The 19544-nt window shown below is 38.5% G+C and overlaps 1 protein-coding gene across 4 annotated transcripts in view; it reads right to left on the minus strand.

Annotated features, from left to right (window-relative positions):
• The window catches only part of abr (ABR activator of RhoGEF and GTPase), a 137857-nt gene that overhangs the window by 69213 nt on the left and 49100 nt on the right, over nt 1-19544 (minus strand). For 3 of the 4 annotated variants that reach the window (XM_015035614.1, XM_015035615.1, XM_015035616.1), the window contains exons 2-5: nt 17955-18121; nt 7905-8003; nt 6124-6309; nt 1902-2009 (exon numbers count right to left, since the gene is read on the minus strand). In XM_015035614.1, coding sequence (XP_014891100.1) covers nt 1902-2009; nt 6124-6309; nt 7905-8003; nt 17955-18121 — 560 coding nt within the window. Of the gene's footprint in view, nt 1-1901; nt 2010-6123; nt 6310-7904; nt 8004-11602; nt 11828-17954; nt 18122-19544 lie in introns of those variants that run through there. The other variant, XM_015035618.1, reaches the window with a different exon arrangement.

The raw sequence follows: 19544 nt of genomic DNA on the forward strand, positions 1-19544 counted from the left end.
TAAACAAGAGACAAAATACGACTGCTCACAGGCAGTTAGGAGGTATTCTGGTTGATAAGAATTAAGGCCTGGGAAACACAGAGTTAACTGTCTCACATGAAGATGAAACAGTCAGTCGTAACCTCCAGGTCAGTTTATACACACATAAGGAAGATTAACATTAGACTGAATATGAACTAAAGTAATAATGATAATACCAAAAAATATCTAACAATCCTGATGAAGGATTTTCCTTTTTAAGTCAAGTTTGTTTTGCACATTTTAGTAACAAAGCAGTTCAAAGTTCTTTACACCATAAAACACACTATAGCAACCAATTATGAAAAAAAGAAAAAAACATTACATTTTGTCAAATGCTATAATCAAAATCATCAAGCAAATATACATCAAATATAGGTATCAATGTTCCAGCTCTTACTAATAAAAAGGCAACTTCGAACAGATGGATTTTTAGGCTTGGTTTAAAGGAACTCTGTGTTTCAGCAGCTTTGCAGTTTTCTGGATGCTTATTCCCAAATTTTAAGTGGACAAAAGCTGAATATTGGTTCTGGTTCTTGGGATGCAGCACAGACTAGAACCAGAAGACCTGAGTGATTTGTAAACACTGTTCCCCACATGTAATTTTAGTATACTGTTGCTAGCTGTGTCAGCTGCACAACCAGGAAGTTATGTATATTCAGCTTCTGTCCACTTAAAATTTGGGAATAAGCATCCAGAAAACTGCAAAGCTGCTGAAACGCAGAGTTCCTTTAAACCAAGCCTAAAAATCCATCTGTTTGAAGTTATGTTGGTGTGTTTATGAACAGCCAATTTCTAAAGATTGTGGCCTATTTTCGTGTGAACAGTTAAAATAAACCACACACCTCCTGCTCTGTATGTTCTGTGTCCACGATTAACAGCAAATACAGCAGAATTATCAACAAGTCATATCAAAATCAAGAGGAGACATTCTGAAAGTACACATTCATTGAGGTGTTTTTTGAGTATTTTTTGAAAGTGTCATGATGTGACGGTACGATAAGAGACAGATAATCTGTGGGGGGAAAAATAAAGTTAGAAACAACCAATCAGAGCCAGGAGGCGGGTCTTAGCGCTCGTCAATCACAATCTCATGAGGTGCTGCCATTGCTTTGTGCTATCACTACAGCTTTTTCCCCATCAGCGGATCTCGTTCTGAATGCTAGGCTAGTTAGCATGACGGCGGATGAACGGCTTTTCCTGTAACGGTGAGTTGTTTCTTCACCGTAAAGCACTTTTATCAGCGAGTATGTGCTGTTGAATGACAGCGCTAAGACCCGCCTCCTGGCTCTCATTGGTTGTTTCTAGTCGGAAGTGGTGCATTTCTTCAGATATCAATAATAGCACAGTGTAGGTGGAGGAGATTGATCTTTTCACAGATTATCTCTGTCTCACTGCAAACTGTCATGACATGGTGACGGTTTTAACAAATATGTAAAAAAAAAAAAAAAGTTTTTAATAAAGTGACATACAACAACTGTAGTTGTTTCTGTTAATGTGTCCATGTGTGGGTCAAGTGGTTCAACTGTATGACTCACACAGGTAAGCTCATGTTCCTCATACTAAGAGCACATTTCCCCATAAACAGCTGCTCTCTGAATGAAGGGATTATTTAAAACTTTATTTGCTTCCCTTCTTTGTTTCTGTTCATCATCACGTAAGTGAGGAGGATTTGTAGGAGCCGAGACAAACAAGAGACATGCTTACAGTCCAATCAGTGATGTAGAAACCTACAAAAGTCGTTGTTCACACGCAACACAGGTTTTAACACGTTACAGTACATAAGCCAGTGGACCCTGCTGATTTCCTTGGCAGACATGTTACAGCTCTTTGTCTGCCTACCGATCCTTTTACTGTAAAAATAAAAAAACCAAAAAACTAACCTCAGATATCTTCTGGAACTGGATGTTGGCTTGACTGCATTTCTCCGCCGTCTCCAGCGCGTTCTTGTAGTTGTCCACAAAGGCCTTGTAAACTCCCAGCTGGCTGGCCTAAAGCATTACGGGAAAATAGATAAGTTAGAAAAATATAAAGGGACCATAAGGAACCAAAAAGTGTAGGACTGTTAGAAAAAAAAAAGTTTTATTTACATCTTAAGGGATACGTAGTCAAATTCAAGTAAGCATTTTAAATGTTTTGTTTTTGTCCGGTAACTACTAGTTACCGGGTGCCTCAATCACCTTGAGTCACAGAACGCAATGACGATGTGAGTCCGACTCAAATTTTTGTCTGACATAAAAGTCCCACCAGAAAACAAAAAAGAATAAAATGACATAAAATATATGAGATTAAATAGTCCTATAAAGAAAAAAATTTAAGAGCTGTGATTTACGTATTTAAGTCCAAGTTGCTTTTTAAATTACCGTTCAAGACATTTGAATGCCTTAATTTTTGTCACATGCTTTCCCGCTTTCCCCTTTCCTGAAAGGGTCGCCGTCTTTCTCTTCCCATCCACTAACAGCCCCTCTCTGCTGCGCTGTGTGTGCATTGTAACACAAGCTGCAGGCCAGCACTGCGTACACATGCACTCTGCTGCAGTTTAGCTCGAATGCAGAAGCTGGAGAATTGACTGCACTCTGTCAAAGGAGTGGGAGTGGACTTAACTGACCAGAGTGAATCAGAGGCTATTGTTACTTTTGTTCCTAAACTCCCCGTCTGATCTTCATTTCCTCCCATCTCTCTTCTAGATACAAAGCGTTGCACATGTATTCAAATCCCTGCAACTTTTACATTTTGTCATGTCGCAAAAACGAACGTCAAAGGACTTTGTTAGCTGTAAATAAAGCAATAAAAAGTGCCACATAATTCAGATGGGGATAGCGTTCTGAAGAGGTTTAGCCGCAGAAATCGACAGCTCAGGTCGACGATTATCAATCCTGCACCTCATGAGTCAGGATGTGATGGAAAAATGGCAAACAGAAAATCACTGGTGAGAGAAAGTCATAAGTAGTACTGTGTGCTTTTCTATCGCATGACATTTCAATACACCTTTGGTCTTTTTTAGCACCAACAGAAAAGCTTTCATTCAGTCAATAAGATTAATATCTTAACCCAAAAACCAGCCTAATAAGGATTCAATCCTCATTATCGCAGAAAGAAGTGAGTTTTTTTGCACAACATTGGAAGGAGAAGAGAAACTTCCAGAAATAGAGAGAGTGGGAAGCACAAACTGATACAAATTCACAACATTTCTTCACGTTGATTCGGCACGTTGTGACAAAGTGTCCGGAATGGGAGGGAACCCACGGTGCTCCGGGGAAAACTGCAACACTTCACGCAGCCTGTCAGAGTGGCAGGTGGAAAATGAGGGATTGTGGGAGCAGCATTCCCTCATTTGTGCTCCCATAAATGAGGAGCACAAATGACTGTATTCTTTTTTTAAGCAAATGACCTTATGAAGCATAAATACTCCAGTTAGTGACTATCTAATTACAAAATTAGTTGATTTCAATAATCGATTAATACAATTAATTGATCCGATTGATTGTTTCAGCCCCACATTGAATGAATACAAACAGAGAGGAATTCTTGATCTACATCTTGACTAAAATATAAACTCTGAGTAGGTACAACGTCCCTCTTGTACACTTTGAGGTTTTCGACCATAATTCTTTTCTTTAGGTCTTATCTACATGCAAATACCACTGCTGCCCCATAATAATTGAGGATTTTACTGGATTTGCAGAGTAAAAAAGCAAAACTATAACTCTGGGGTGTTCTTCAGAAAATCACTGCTTTTGCCCAAACTTTCTTTTTAATGAAGGGATATTGTCCACTTAGACAGAAAATCGAAAATAGTATTTTTTTTTTCTTATTATTTACAGTTTTTAAAAACAAACTGACTAAAACAATTATCTCCCAATCAAAATCCAACCAAGTCTCTCCCAACCTGGAGCTTGTGTGAGAAAGGTGATACAACAGGGAAGCACAGCGGGCTTTCGTCTCTTCCTGGGACTCCTTGCTGCTCCGGTGGACTCCACGCTGCCGACGAGGAGCAGCAGGATGCGTGTGGCGGCTAATTACGCCGCCATCTGTATTCTCACACTGCCACTCCGTCTAAATGTTTTGCCGTCGCACAACATGCTCGTCTACGCACATTTAAAACAGCACAGATGGGAGTTGATGACTACAGTAACAGCTGACTCTGGCTGGTGTGACTCCTGCGAGCCCAGCAGAAGAGAGTCACTAACAGGGAAAGTTTGAAGTCATTTGTACCATTTGGTCTGATGTGAAGCATCAGCTGATGGCACACTTTCAATAAACGTTTCATTTACTCACACAGCCACTGGGTGTGTGTGCATGAGGTGAGTCAACGTTTTCTTACTGTAAAAGACGCAAACCGGGCAGGGAGTTGGGTTTATGTACATGATCTGGCACATTTGTTAGCACCCCTGGTAACGATGTGTAAAATAATTAGCAATTACTTTAGAAGTCAACTAGTCTATTGATTATTCTGACGATCAATCAAATAAAAAAAATTGGCACATTGTGCATATGTTTCATTAAACCACTTAAGCCTTTCTCATACATATGTATGCTTTCTTTTAGCAAATGGCATTTTTTGAGTGCGTCTACTCCAGTTAAGGATGAATCAATTTCTAAATTAGTTGAAGATTATTTCAATAATCAATTCATCACGATTAATCTGATTAATCGATTGAGGTCTACTCCAATGTAGGAACATTTATGGGGGGTTTTGGGACAAAGGTCTTTTTTTACTTAAACATGTTTATATATATATTTTCTAACAGTTTTGGTCTAATTACTGCTCTAAGTACATTACTTTTTCAGCAAATGGCCTTTTTTGAAATTGTATATTCCAGTTTATGGTGAATCGATTAGTAAATTAGTTTATGATTATTTATATAACAATGCACTCCCTTTTTATTGATGAAATCCCAATACATTATTACATAGCTTGTGGCTTTAATGAAATAAATATTAAAAAGTTAAACACTCTGCAGATTTCATAAAGGTTATAAAACTTTATGTTGATTTCATGTTTTATTTTTTTTCTTTAGATTTTATGTTGCTTGTTAATATGACATCCAGTGAATCAATTTGGAGCTATAACTTTTGGCACAATCATAGATTTACAGCCATTTTCTGGATGAGATACTTTACAACGTGTCTAAATCTGATCCTCCAAGAAAGACGAACATAAACTACAGATTTATGTCATAACTGGATCGCTACACAGAGACATCAACTCATGTGTTGACAGGTGTAGTAAAACCAATAGGACTCTTGGCTTTTTGAGCAGGCAGCCAACAGACGCAACAATTAATCAGAAGCAAGTTGAGCCACAGTCGTGTTGAAAAATAGATGATACAATCTGTTACTGAGCTGGAAAACACTTCCTCTGCTCTAATCACAGCAACAACAGCACAGGATCTCTCATGACGGACCAGACATCTGATTAATTCATACCCAGATAAAACACCAGAACCTTCAGGAAACGTGGTCTTAGCCCAAAAACAGCAACAGGACGATAAATCGTCAAGACAAGGTAAGAAAATAACAGCAGAGAAACAAAAGTCTATGAACTCAAATATGAGCTTACTGCTGCAAGTCAGTATTGAAAATACAATTTGAATTCAACAATTTTCAAAGATTAAAATAGATTTTGGATTCTACATTGGCGCATTGTTATGAACCAAATAGAAGATTAGCTACAATCCATGTAAAGCAGTTCAGTTTAATTGTTTACTTTTTAAAAACTGTACCAAAGCGATGAAGCCTGATAGTTTAGAATTCACTGCATAGATGATTAATGTGAACTGATCTGACACCAGTCTTTCTGAACAACAACAAAAAAGTCTTGGACTGAAAGCTGGACTATTTCTGCAAATGTCAGGGACACACACACACACAGACGTGCGCGCACGCCCACACACGCACACACACACACACACACGCACAAACAGGAACAGTTACTTGGTGAATCACTTGTCTAAATTTGGCAGCCAACTGAGAGAAGCCTGACAACTCTCTTTTTGAACAGCCATTTTCTTGTTCTCTGTGGATGACATCAAAGAGGGGAAAAAAGAAAAGAAAAAAAAAAGACCCAGGCAGTCTAACTTCTTGAGGCGACGTCAGACTCACCAGCTTCTGGAACAAATGCCCCACGGTGACCTTCTCGTCCCAGCGCTGTATGCTGGGCAGCAGGGCGTCGTAGAACTCCTTGTGGATCTCAAAGATGTCCTGGACTTTGTAGAAGATGGTCTCTATCTGCTGCATGGTCAGGACGGGCTGCGAGCTCGTGGCTGCGGCTTTCAGGGGGCGCATGGGCTGCGGAGGGAGAAAGAAATCTGGTTGAATTAACGGAGGGTTAGATCACGTCGAATTTGAGAGCAGACTGGTTCTGGTGGGTGGGATTGAGGGTCCAGATAAGAATGAAAAACCTGAAAGCTTTCTCTTGGCTTTTAACGATGAGTCAGAGTATTTCTGATTTCAGAGGTTGGATGAAGGCGCATCAGACAGGCTAGCTCATGTTTTTACACAGCGGTCATGATGGCCGCAGGCACACAGTTTGATCCAGTAGAAGTATGAGAATGAAAGGACTGCATAAAGAGTCTGGTGTTCATTCACTAGACCGGCCGAGTCCATCAAAAACAATTTGAAATGTCCAAACAGTGTTACAGTGCACAGCTAGTAGTCTCCATAGAAGATGTGAAAAAGTGTCATTCAACATAAAAGCTTGAACAAGCAGCTTGATGTGACTGGTTTCCTAAATGTTTTACAGGAGCGCTATTTGTGTTTGTGCAGCTATGATTGCCATGCAGACACGGCTATACAGTTACCTAAAAAAGTAATAATACATCGTTCTTATCGCCAATTGTTGTCGCAATCGCACCTCAAAATATCACAGTAAAGCCAACTCCATATGGTCACCCCCACTTCTATATATAAAACATGCAAGCAACATTTATAATTGGATTGTTTCTGCAGTCGTAACAGAGGAAATGAAAAGGAAGGAAGCAATCGATCAATCAGGACAGTATTGTTTCAGAATAAGCAAGTGAAGAATTTTAAACTGAACCATTTAACACCAGAAAAAAACTGAACTGAAAGTAAACAGACCAATTAAATTCAGTTTATATACACACACGCCATCTGAAGGCAATTTAGAAGATAAACAGGTGTCCATAGAATCAAATTAATCAATTTCATTCAAACCCAGTCCAAGCATTTAGTTCATTTCCAATTCAACTATAAATACTTTGAAATCATGTTTCTTACTGCATAATACAGTTGGACTGAGTTGATTATATAACACAGGTCTGCCTACAGAAGCCCAGGCGATGGCATCAAGTCGCTAACTTTACAACAATCCCTCATCGTGGGTAAGCCTGCGGTGACGGTGGTTTAGACTCAAAGCTGTAAATGGCGACACAAGCAGGAACAAACTCTGCGCTGGTCTGCTAAAGAGGTTTTCAACATAAAAGTCGCCGATTAAAAGCAAAGTAGGACTAAAAGTCATGATGCAAATGTGTTCTGGAGACACTCGGCCACTTTGGGTTGTGTTGTGTAACGTCTGGCAGACGGCTGAGACGGCAGCTGCTGAAAAGTAAAGACAGATTTAACTTTACTGGACAAAACGAAACCTGCTTTTATTCATTTTCCATCTTTACTCTGATTATTAACTCCAGTTTTACTAAACAGTGGTTATCTTGAATCCGACATGTGTGAAACCCCATGTTGGTCATAGGGCAGCGTGTGGCTACAAAAAGGCAGGAAATGACATATTGCGCTGCTTCAGCTCGGGGAAACGTGTGTTTCAGGAAACTGCAGTGGCAGCGGTTCGGCTCTCGATACGATTGAGTATTTTCTGACCCACTAAAACAGGTTTGCATGCAGCAGCTGTGTGAGAATGTGTGTCTCACCAGCACCAGGGCCTCCAGTTGGTTGATGTAGATCTCTTCGCTGGCCAAGAAACCAGACAGCACCAGTTTCTTCATCTCCAGCCCTTTCTCAACATCTCCCTGCAAAACAATGCACAACGCTGTAATGAAGTGGACACAAAGTACACGCCGGCACCGCACGGGAGGACCGCGACTTTAATTCCTGCACAGTGCCGGAGCAGTTACGACAACGGGCAAACGCCAGAATAAAAAACACACACATGGTTGAAACGAAAACCTGACGGGATTCCATAAAACTTGTGCAGTGAGAATATTTCCTAATCTGAAAACGTCGATGGTAACTTAGCTGAATCATGCGGCTTCCAAGCTGCGGCTATACATAGACGTCAGTGTCAAAGAAGTCACACCTTTGTAAGGTGAAAATATGTCAAGAAAGGTTGTGATGCAAGTCTAATACCAAGCAGTTCCTCTAGTTTGTATGAAGTTTCCAGTTAAAATAAACTATTATTTTTAGATTATATTTCATCCAGTTCAAACTGTTCATTTAAATCTGAATGAATGTTTTGGCATCTTTTTTGTGCGCATAGCACTCCAAATTTCAGAAGAGCGATGGCGAGAGTTTCTGTGCATTTTTCCTCAACTCTCACACTAATTTGGTCCGTTTTTCCTCCCAGTTTTCCAGGCAACTTTCCTTCCTTTTTATGATATTTCCACAGAACATAACCTGGGTCAGGACATTTTCTTTCTTTTTGTTAACCGTTCCTTAGCTAGCGAGTGTGAGGATAGCTGAGTCACATGCAGTTTTACTTTTAGGCAGAAAAGTAAAACCGATAGTGCTTTAGCACTAGAAAGAAACTTTGCTCTAGTTTCTAGTGCAAATATCTTTGCACACTTGACCAAACTAACTTACAGGTAACTTTTCAGCAAGATGTGGTAGCTTGTTTCAAGTAAATGTTGATGAAAAAAATACTGCTCCCACTGGCAGATTATTTCACTATAACATGGGAAAATGTCTTGTTATACATAAAACCATCTGACAGTAGAACTAATACTTTTTCATCAACATAAAGGCATAAAGGAATCATTGACTTTAAACAAGCTCCTGTGTCTTATTTCAAGTGTGCTTATATATATGCACTCGAAACTAGACCAAAAATACTTGGTAAGATTTTGTGTTTTTGCATTTGCATATTTAAATGACCCTGAATCCTGATCAATGTACCACATAGGAGAGCTTTGTGTCATAATACCACAATATCAGATTTTAAAAAAATTAAATACATTGTGACATGAGTCGGTTCTGTGGATAGAAAGAAATAAAAAACTTCTGCTGTGTCGTTATGAAAAAAACAAAAAAAGTCTTCTTTGGGCTGGGTTTCTAAATCTGCTCACACATGTGCACCTTCACAGATCTGCAAAAAGCAACTAGTGAGGACAAAGGATGATCAATTATTAACACGGTCAGATCCTTGCGATGATATCAGCACACCAGCCCTCCCCTAAGAGAGGGGGAAGAAGGCCCGACTTCGGCTCTACGTGTTAAATCCGTCTCTACTACCCTCTGACATCGATGTTATCTCTGAGGACCAAAGGTGTGGTTTGTGATGACGTCCTGAACGATTATCACACAAAGTATGGTGATTCACGAGTCTTCTTTTAAAGACACAGCTAACTGTTTAGCAATGGTGGTACTAGCAGACGTTTCTGTAGATTTAACCAGGTTCTATTTCCTTAACGGGACACGACAGACCCAAACAACAGAGTAAGGTTGTAATGTATGAGCTAAGTGTATACTCACGATACATTTTGCTGGATGATAAATTATTCTAGTAATGGTAATATTGTCATTTTGAGACCATTTTCAACTAATATAATAACAATGGAAAGTATACGCTCTCAAAGGTAAAAAAATAAAAAAATAAATAAAAACACTTGTGAAATACTTGAGACATTTTAAATATATAAAAAAAAAGAAGATATATTTAAAATGAATTATGAAGTCTCTAAATAAAATTAAAAAACATTTAAAAACATTTTAATCATTCAGCTTAGTCGGGGAAAACAGGCAAAAAGTGCCAGTTGGGACTTTTGTGAAAAAATAATGCAACTAACTATTTTGTACTGGTTGTTAATTTTTATTCATTTTAAAATGTCGGCTTTTCAACTTATATGGTCACCAAATGGAAATTATCAAGCTCATTTTAATCTACTATGTAATTAATTGATTTACTGCTTAGTGGGACAGGCTTAATTGCTACTACAACCTTCTAAACGTTTTTTAATAAAAACTTAGTGAAATAAATAGGAACATTTATTTTCAGCTTTTTAGAAATAAAAGTCTGTAAAGTGTGGCATTCGTTTGCGTTTAACTTCGCCTGAGACAATTCTCTGATCCTGTTGAGTAAAATTTACCTGAATAGTAAATAGAGTCCACTTGTAAGTAATTTAATCTCAGGTTATTGACATCTGAAGCTTTTAGTGTTTCACAAATGACTGGTTTGATCTTTCTTTTTTTTAGATTCATCAGAGTTCAGGGAGCTGAACATAAATAGATTTTAGCTTCTAGATTTTTAGTTGTAAACTAAATACTGAAAACATTCATCATTTTCATTCCACTCCACAAGTACACACTACTTTGTGTTGGTCTATGACATTAGGTCCCATTAAAATGCAAACATTTTTTTGTCGCAATAAGTAATTAATCAATTAGTCGTGTGATAAATTACAATGAGCTTTATCATTTCCACTTTGATGATTAATTTTTTGTTTACAGCAACATCCAAATCCATTTTATTTATGGTTTCGGTTGTGTGTGGTTTTTATTTATAGCTTTTGTTGTGTTTTATTTTAGATATTAAACATGTCTCAGTTTGACTGATAAGTGTTTTTCACAAAATTAAAGCTTTTGGTCCTTAGGAGGGCAAACTCCTAATTAATTATTATTCCATTATTGATATATTACTTGAAAATGGTCTCAAAATAACAATAGTATAATTTATCACCATAATTAGCAGGATAATTTATTGCGATAAAATTATAGTTTAAGCCGTATGAATACTTTTGAAACGCTGCAGGATGGATTTTAGACCGGACCCCTGGCTAAACTTGCTAAAGTGCAGGAGAAGTGCTCACTTTACCATTTTAGTGTTAAATACGTCGTAGCAAGTTGGAAAGGGGGGAGAAAAAAAAGAAGACAGGAAGAAGAATATTTTCCCTCCGCTGTACAAAGAGCTACTGTGTAACAAGGCCAAGATGAGAAATCCAGAAAGCAAGGAAGTATTTATTTTTTTTCCTCCCCAACGCAGAAGGATTCTCCGTACATACTTTCCTTTTGCACCTCCTGTACTCACTGGTTGAGATAACAAAGCTGATATTGTGGCAGTGTGAGACAGTTCAACTGCAGAGCGGAGTTCACACACACAGACAGAAGTTAGCTTGGGCAGCAGAAATCAAAAGTGTTCACAGAGCAGCAGAGTGAAGAGACATGCTCCAGAGGAGCTGCTTCGTGTCTCTCACACACACACACACACACACACACACACGTAAACGACTGCAGCACAGATGTTTCACAAGCAGAAAAACAAACACATTGACGCCACATCATAAGAGGACTCCAATTACGGCTTTCAGTTAGTCTACGAGTGGATCAGCTTTCAAAGTGTTTGCAACGCCGGCGGGTTTTTCCAGCGTCCGGCTGTCCAGCGCCCGCCTCACCTCACCTTGAACTGTTTATGTACCGGAGTGATGAGGTCCAGCTCGCCATCTCCATACTCAAACACCTCGTCTTCCTCCTCCAGCACCTTGTCCAAGTAGCCCAGCACTTCCTCCTCTTCCTCCTCCATGGTTCCTTCTTCTCCTGTCCGCTCCTCTGCCACCTCCTCTCCTCTCTCTGCTTCTGGATCAGGGCCTGCCTGGACACATCAGGATTTTCCCTCCGGAGCAAGTCGTCTGGACGCCGACAGAGTGAGGGAGAGAAAGGGAGAGAGGGCCCCGCCTACGCAACCCCACCCCCCCTTTCCTCTGCTGGGCTTCCTGGTGTTTCTGTGTGTTCAGTGTGTGTTCAGTGTGTGTGTGTTGCAGTTCCACCTCGGTCGATACAGCCGGCCCCTCCTCCCCTCTCCACCCGGCCCTCCTCTCACAACTATCGCTATCCAGCCACTTCCTTGATGGCTGCGCAGGCCGGTTCTCTTTAGAGTCAACGGTGGGACACTCGTCTGCGTTCTCTTCTTTTCTTCTTTATTTCAGCCTTCCGCTCTCATCAGTCAAAAGCCACTTCCTCTTCATAAAACACAGGTTCTGCCTTTCTCACATGGGTACGCGCTGCACAGTTTTTCCTCCTTTGGTCATCGTCTCAGTTGTGGACTGCTCAGAGCCGTAAACGACAGGTTCTGGTTGCAGATCAAGTAGTTCCTGAGCGTTCTCCGTGTTGGGCTTTAAGATACCATCCAGTGATGTAATTTGGTCTCATTGACAAAATGTTACTCTCAATAAAAACACAGCAAGGTGGTGAATAAATGAGACGTCCACAACAGAATTTCACAAAATATCTTAAATCCCACTGGAAAGAAGAAGAAAAGAAAAAAATATCTCCTTTGCGTTATTTGGGTTGATGACATCACAAGAGGCACAATAATGGAGGCACTGGTAAAAACCGGGGCAAATTAGCAACTTTTACAGATTTTAACCCTTTCATGCATAGTGGTCACTACAGTGGACAGCTGTCTAAAAGCCATGTTCTTGTGCTTCTAGTGGATTTTTATGTTATAAAGGCACACAGACCACTGAAGTGGAAACTAATGCATCATAAAATACACTATCAACTACTGGCCATCAGCTGCAAATGCAAGAAGTTATTTCTGTTAAATCCAATATGGCTGACAGACAAAAAAGCATGCCAACCAACTCGGTCCCTCCTTCTACTGTAGACGACTCTAGCAGGTAAAAGAAATATTGTGACATCAGATAACTCCTAAAGAACAACACTACTGATGTATGTTTTCAAATAACAAAATTGGGGAAAATTACAATTTAAAAAAAATATAAAAAATAGAAAAAAAAATTAATAAATTTTTTCTACCGTTTTTTTATGCCTTAAAAAAATAAAAGAAATAAAATTGGGGAAAAAAATCCTGACACAAAGGATCATAATTCATGCATGAAAGGGTTAAACATTGCAATGCCTTTAAGTTCACTCTTATGTTTATGCCAAAGTCGCACTCTAATGATTCCCAAACACTGATTTTGATGCTGAAGCTGAAGCAAACATTGACATCGTCTTCAGAAGGTTATTCTGTACGAATATTTATCCCAAATGGACTCTTTCCACCTGACTGATTTTTGTGCTAAACAGGATTTCTGCAAATTAGGCAGCAAATGTTTAAGGCTAATAAAGCTTAAACTGAAGATTCAGGATGTGAATGATTCGGTGACTTACAGCTGCATCCTATGCGCACAGATGAGCGATATCACAGCTCCTTCCTCCCAGCAGACATTATAAAATTTAACAATCACTGCTCCTCTCAGATGAAAACACTCCTTTTTGTGGCAGCTGTTCAGCAGCTGTTTAATGAAGGAATTTAAGTAAAATGCCAAAAATAAACAGCAAAAAAACTAAACAAACCTAGAAAAGTACTTAAAAGCAACTTATAATGTGATGTCATCAGAAGCTCATTTTCGAATTAAGCAGTTTATACATTTATTAAACAAGGATTAAAAAAAAAAAAAAAGCCAAACACCTAGCCACAACATTTTGTTCTATAGATGAGCTTTATCTTAAATCATCTTGGACAATTTTACAGAAAAGTCTGTGCAGTAGCTTGAAAACAACGACGATGTATAAGATATATATTTCTAATTAGAGTTTAGTTTAGGTGTGTTTGTATTTTTTAATGATTGAGGACTGCAACGATGTTGGCATGCTGTTAAATTTAAGTTGCTCCAATGCAAAAACTATCACCCACGATGACTCTTGTCTTGTTTCACTGCTCAAAGGCCGTCATGTTGAAGGTTTTTCTAGTGTATCGTCACTGTTTATGCAAAGTAAAAACGGCAAAAATTCAAGATGATATCATAAATGTCAGCGACTGTTAGCTCATCTTGTGTTTGTGGCGTATATTTCAAAGTCAGCAGAATTTCCAGCCACCAAGTTGAGGGGTGAGGATCGTTAAAGAGAAGGAAAGCAGGCAGAAAACGACACCAGACTAAGACAAAGGAGAACCAGTGATAAACAGTGAAGACAAACCAAACACAAACTTTAGAAAACTCACTGTTCTGTCAGGAGAATATAAATATGTGCCCATTTTATTCTTATTTATTCATGTACATCATACTGCATACATGTGTGTAGCTGGGAGCTGTCAGCTTTTGTGAAAGGCTCTGCAAATTCAGCAGAAATAGAGGCCAACTTAAGCATGAGGAGGAGGAAAGTGAAGAAGCCTTCAGGCGCTCACGTTTTCTTCTCTGGCTGTGCTGTTGTGCGGGAGATGCCGACTATTACCGGCCATGTAGGTCACACATAAAAATTTAGAGATTTTTTTTTTGGCAACACTTTGATGGGGTGTGCATAAGACGGACATGACAGTGTCATAAACATGACATAACATCCTGTCATGAACATGAAGGAGGCCTTATGAATGTCTGACTGTCGTCATGAAGTGTCATTCGGTAAATAATGACACTTTTAATGCAAAGTTGCTCTAAAAGTCGCATTAAAGTCCATTTAAAGTGCCAACTTTGCATTAAAGTGTCCTTATTTACAAAATAATACAAAGTTGGCACTTCTAATGGACTTTCAATGCAACTTTTAAAGCGACTTTGCATTAAAAGTGTCATTATTTACTGAATGCACTTCATGACAACAATTGACAACAATCATAGGCATTCATAAAGCCTCCTTCATGTCCATGACAGGATGTTATATCGTGTGTATGACAGTGACATGGCTGTCTTACGCACACCCTGTCAAATAAAGCGTTAAATTAAAAAAACAAAACACGAATTGCACCAAAATTAGACAAAAGTAAAGTCATATTTTTTGTTTTCTTGAAAAATTACAAGAATTTGTTTGATTTTTTTTTTCCCACCAACTCCTAGGACCCTGAAGTTAAAGCTTCTGAAGAACAAAAGATGTTTCGTTCTACTTGTTTTTAAGACAGTTCTGGTTTCGTAGATTTTTGACACCATATATCTGAAGTATTCTTCTTTGAGTTTCATATTTTAATAATTAACAATTTTCCACATCTTCTGCTCTTACTGCTGCTTACCACTAGATGGAGACAAGCACCTATTTCAGTGAATAAGCAAACTGATGCACTAGCAAAACTACACATCTGAATAATAAGCTTCATAATTTATGAATTAGCTCGATTAAAAACACATCCTGGATGAGGACCAGGGGTATTTATATCGCAGTGATTATACAGTAATGGTGCTTCAAATCTAGAATAAAAATGTAGAATCAAAGACATTTTGATTCTACAAAATGTCTTTCAGGAAATTGTGCTTGCAATTTCCTGAAATGTAGGAAATTGAAAGCACAGATAATAGAAGAGGAAACAATAGAGAAATTAGTAAATACGGAAAGGTAATCTTATTTTTTACACTGGGAACAAACAAACTTTATTCCTCCTGTGTTCTGAGGGGAGAAACAGGCCACTCATTCATGTTGATACTGCTGAAGAGGGCTAAGCTAGGAAGCTAATCATGCAATAGCAATATTGCTAAAGATTAAGAAGTGATAAATCCATTATTTCATTGCTCCTCTGTTCTCATTTGTGATCAGGATGCTTCCACATTGTCAGCGTTAGTATTTTTATGCTCCACAACTCAGATGGAAGAACAGCTACACTGTTATTTATGCACTTCTTGAAGAAAGTGCTTGTGAAAAGAAGCCCAAATTAGCAGCAGGCAACACAGCAAACAGGTGAAGATCAGATTAGATCCTATTCTTTCAGAAAATCAGTTTGAGGCAGCAAAAAACATAAGACTTCAACCCTTTTTTCTCTACTTGTGCACCACTTTGTGTTTGTCTGTTACATAAAATCCAAATAAAATATATTGTAGTTGCAACTTGACAATGTGGAAAAGTTACATGTTATGAATAAGTTTGTGCTGTAAATGAACATTCCTGAAGTGACAGATATTGATCTGGACCCTCGGTCACGGTTAACACAGTCCACACATGTGCTGTAATTTACACTCAGACTGACAAATTGAGTCCATCTGTTTCAGTGGCCCTCCAGCTACCAGTGCTGAACCACAACAATTACTGGGGGCCAGATAACACGATGGGTGGACAACACACTGGTAGGTGATTATAGGTGATTATCGGTCCTGGAGTGAAGTGATTGCCAGGTCAAGTTACCAACACCAGAGGATCAGGAAGAGAAAACTGCACAATGACTCAGAAACATGAGGAAATGCGTAATAAAATTATATTGAGTTTATATATACAACAGCACAGATTCAAAACTGCACTAGAATGATTTAGTATCTAAAATATCACCTTGTGAAAGTTTTTTTTAAGTGTATTTTGTTTCTAATGTTGATGGTGTCACAATGTTCCCTCCACTTCAGCAAGAAAAACCCATCCAGGTAAAATCAGCAGAACTTTGTAAGAAAAAAAAAAAAAAAAACTTAAATTTGAATTCAGTGAGAACATCAGGTACTAAAGATTAAAATGCATTTTTTTCCTGAGGAAATAGCTGCACAAAGTAGCACCGACACATCGAAGGCTGAAACAATTAATCGGACTAATCGTGATTAATCGATCATTGAAATAATCATCATCTAATTCAGTAATTGATTAATCGTTAACTGAAGTATACAGACTCCAAAAAATGGCCTTTAATAGAAAAAATAAAACACCCTTAGAGCAGCAACTAAGCCAAAACTGTATGAAAAACATATACATTTAAGAGAAAAAGGACCCTTGTCTGTAAATATGTTTTAGCCCAACTACTCCTCAAGTGACGTAGTTTTAGCTTCATCAGGTTCAGATTTACTAAGGGAATGAAATGTTGCATTTTCGGCAATAACATGTTTATTTCCTTATCATAAAAAGTTATCAAATTATTTGTCTAATATTGTATAAAAAATGTGGTTAAATGAAAAATCTGCAGAATGTCTCTTTTTTAAATCAGATTAATCGATAAATCATCAGGATGAAAGATAAATTAATCGATTACTAAAATAATCAGCCTTAAACAAAATCACTGGCTTGTTTTACTGGAAGGTTGATCGTTTGAGTAAAAACACGTTAGTAAATCCACAAATTCAGGAAAGAACAAGAAAAAATAACCAAAAATACACGGTAGAGCCATTTTATTAACTTAAGCACCATGGTGAGAACTAAACAACTTCTCATGCTTGCGTTGAGCTCGTGTATTTACCAGAATTCAGTGATTAACGTCAAAGCCCCTAACGACCCTCAGTGAGTCTAATCTTTTCAGCTGAATGTGTGGAGCTGACACAGAAAGAGGAGCTGCCATCAATCATCTCATATTTCGAACAGATCTGGGAGCAGAGCAGCTAAGAGCCTTTAATCAGATGTTTGAGGGAAAACGAGGATGAAGTGCTGCAGGATGGATAGCAACGTTTATGTACACAGGACAGGAAATGCCGTCATCTAATTAACGGTAGGGTTTCTAGTAGCATGCACTGCTGCATATCAGTCTAACTTATCTTTAAAAAAAATCACGTATTTCAGACTATGTCTTTATTCATCCATGTTTCGATGGAAAGCAATCTGCCACATAATCCTGTTCTGTCATTCACATACAGTACCTTCATTGCCTTGAAAAATTATTCTTACCCCTTTAATTTTTTCCATTTAGTCCCACAAGATTCAGTGTATTTTATTCATACTTTGTGTGACTGACAAACACAGAGACCCAGTTTCAAGTGAAAAAAAAAGGATCCCCAAAGCCTGATTCCGTCACCACCAAGTATCCCTTAAGGAACGGTATGTTCACAGTGTATAAAACCTCAATAAATGCCGGGGGGTATGAACAGTTTTCCCAAGTCAAACGTTTGTCCCCCCCTTGTTGTGTGTATCCGTGAGCCTCTTCTTACCTCCAGAGGCGAGGGGGAGACCGCCTCACCATCCGGCCCCTGAGACACGCAGAGCTGGGGGGACATGGTGGGCGATTCGTCTATGTAGGGCAGCGTTTCGGAGCTGTCCTGGGACTTGCCGTCTTCGACTCCGTCCCCGTCGTAGCCATCTGTGTTGTAGTTGAAGTCTGTGTGTGAAGGAGAGAAAGGTTCAGGTTTATCGTCACATGTACGCAGATAAAAATGCGATATATTTGAGGCACATTTTGCCGTGGTAAAATACAATCTTCCATGAAAACGTCCAAATAATTAGAGCATAAATAATAAAAGTAACTGTGCACGAGTCTCTGTTTTCCTGATGGAGGATAAGGTTATAGGATGGACGGATGGAGTGCTTTCCAGCTGCTCTGATACAGGAAAAGTGCAGGTTAACAGCTCACCACAGAACAAAGGGATCACTTCAAGTTACGGGCATCACTTTCCAGCCACTTATCCAACTCCGAGCAATGAATTCTAGTACTGAATAACAATTTGCTGTGAAAGTGTTGAGGGAAAACAACTAGACCCAAAATGAAAATGTTCAATTCAGACAGAGCTCTGAAAATATGAAAGAGTTGAAACGATTAATCTAAGTAATTGTGATTAATCGGTTTTTGAAAAAGTCAGTAACCGAAAATAGTCGAAGTAGTAATCGATTAATTGTCCACCCTCAGAGCAGTATTTAAGCCAAAACTTTACAAAGCAATCTATAAATTCTGCATCCAAGTTAAAAACGTCTTTGTCTGTAAATCTGTTTGACCCAGAATCTCTGCCGAGGTAGAGAAGATTGGTGGATCACCAAGCTCCCAAAATGAAGGAAGTCTGGGCTGATTTATTTTTCAACAAAAGTAAATAAATCATTTGCAACTTTTAATGTACTTCTAACACTGTATATAAAAAAAGGCTTAAGTGGTTTAATGGAAAATCTGCAGATTGTGCCAATTTTTTCCCCCAATTAATCGTCACAATAACGAGATTGAATAATCGATTGTTGCAGCCCTAAAATAAAAGCAAAAAAGTACTAAAAGTCCAGAGCCAGGGGTTAACTTTAACTTTGTGGAGTCGCAGCCCTGACACAGTCGTGTACTGGACTTTGTGTCAGAAATCACGTCGAAACTCATAAACGCTGGCAGTCGAAGCCCGAGTAGCAGTGACAGCTCCAGTGGAAGGGAACATCGCTGACTGTGAAATCACTCCTGTCCTGCTGTCAAAAGAGCAGCAGCAAAAACAAGACGACTGGAATAACAACTAGATATTCAAAGAATGAGAGAGGAATAAAAAAATATAAAGAAAGAGGTTGATTTATGTTATCACAGCTGATTTTCCCACAAACTAGCACATTCCTTTTCATGTATATTTCTTTTGTTTTCTTTTAGACAAAGAGCATTCTTATGAAACTTGCTCTTGTTTTTGGTTCACATTTTATTAGCTTATTAAATTGAGTTGGATTTCTTAATAACTGGTATTGTTACTGTGGTTTTTTTTTTTTTTTTTTTTTTTTTTTTTTTTTTTTTTTCATAAAAAAAGGGTTTTTTTTGGAATGGGGATTTTACTTTCAAAAAGGAACAACCT

This window comes from Poecilia latipinna, unplaced genomic scaffold (assembly GCF_001443285.1).
Source record: "Poecilia latipinna isolate Pla-1442-1.1 unplaced genomic scaffold, P_latipinna-1.0 Scaffold340, whole genome shotgun sequence".
NCBI lineage: Eukaryota > Metazoa > Chordata > Actinopteri > Cyprinodontiformes > Poeciliidae > Poecilia > Poecilia latipinna.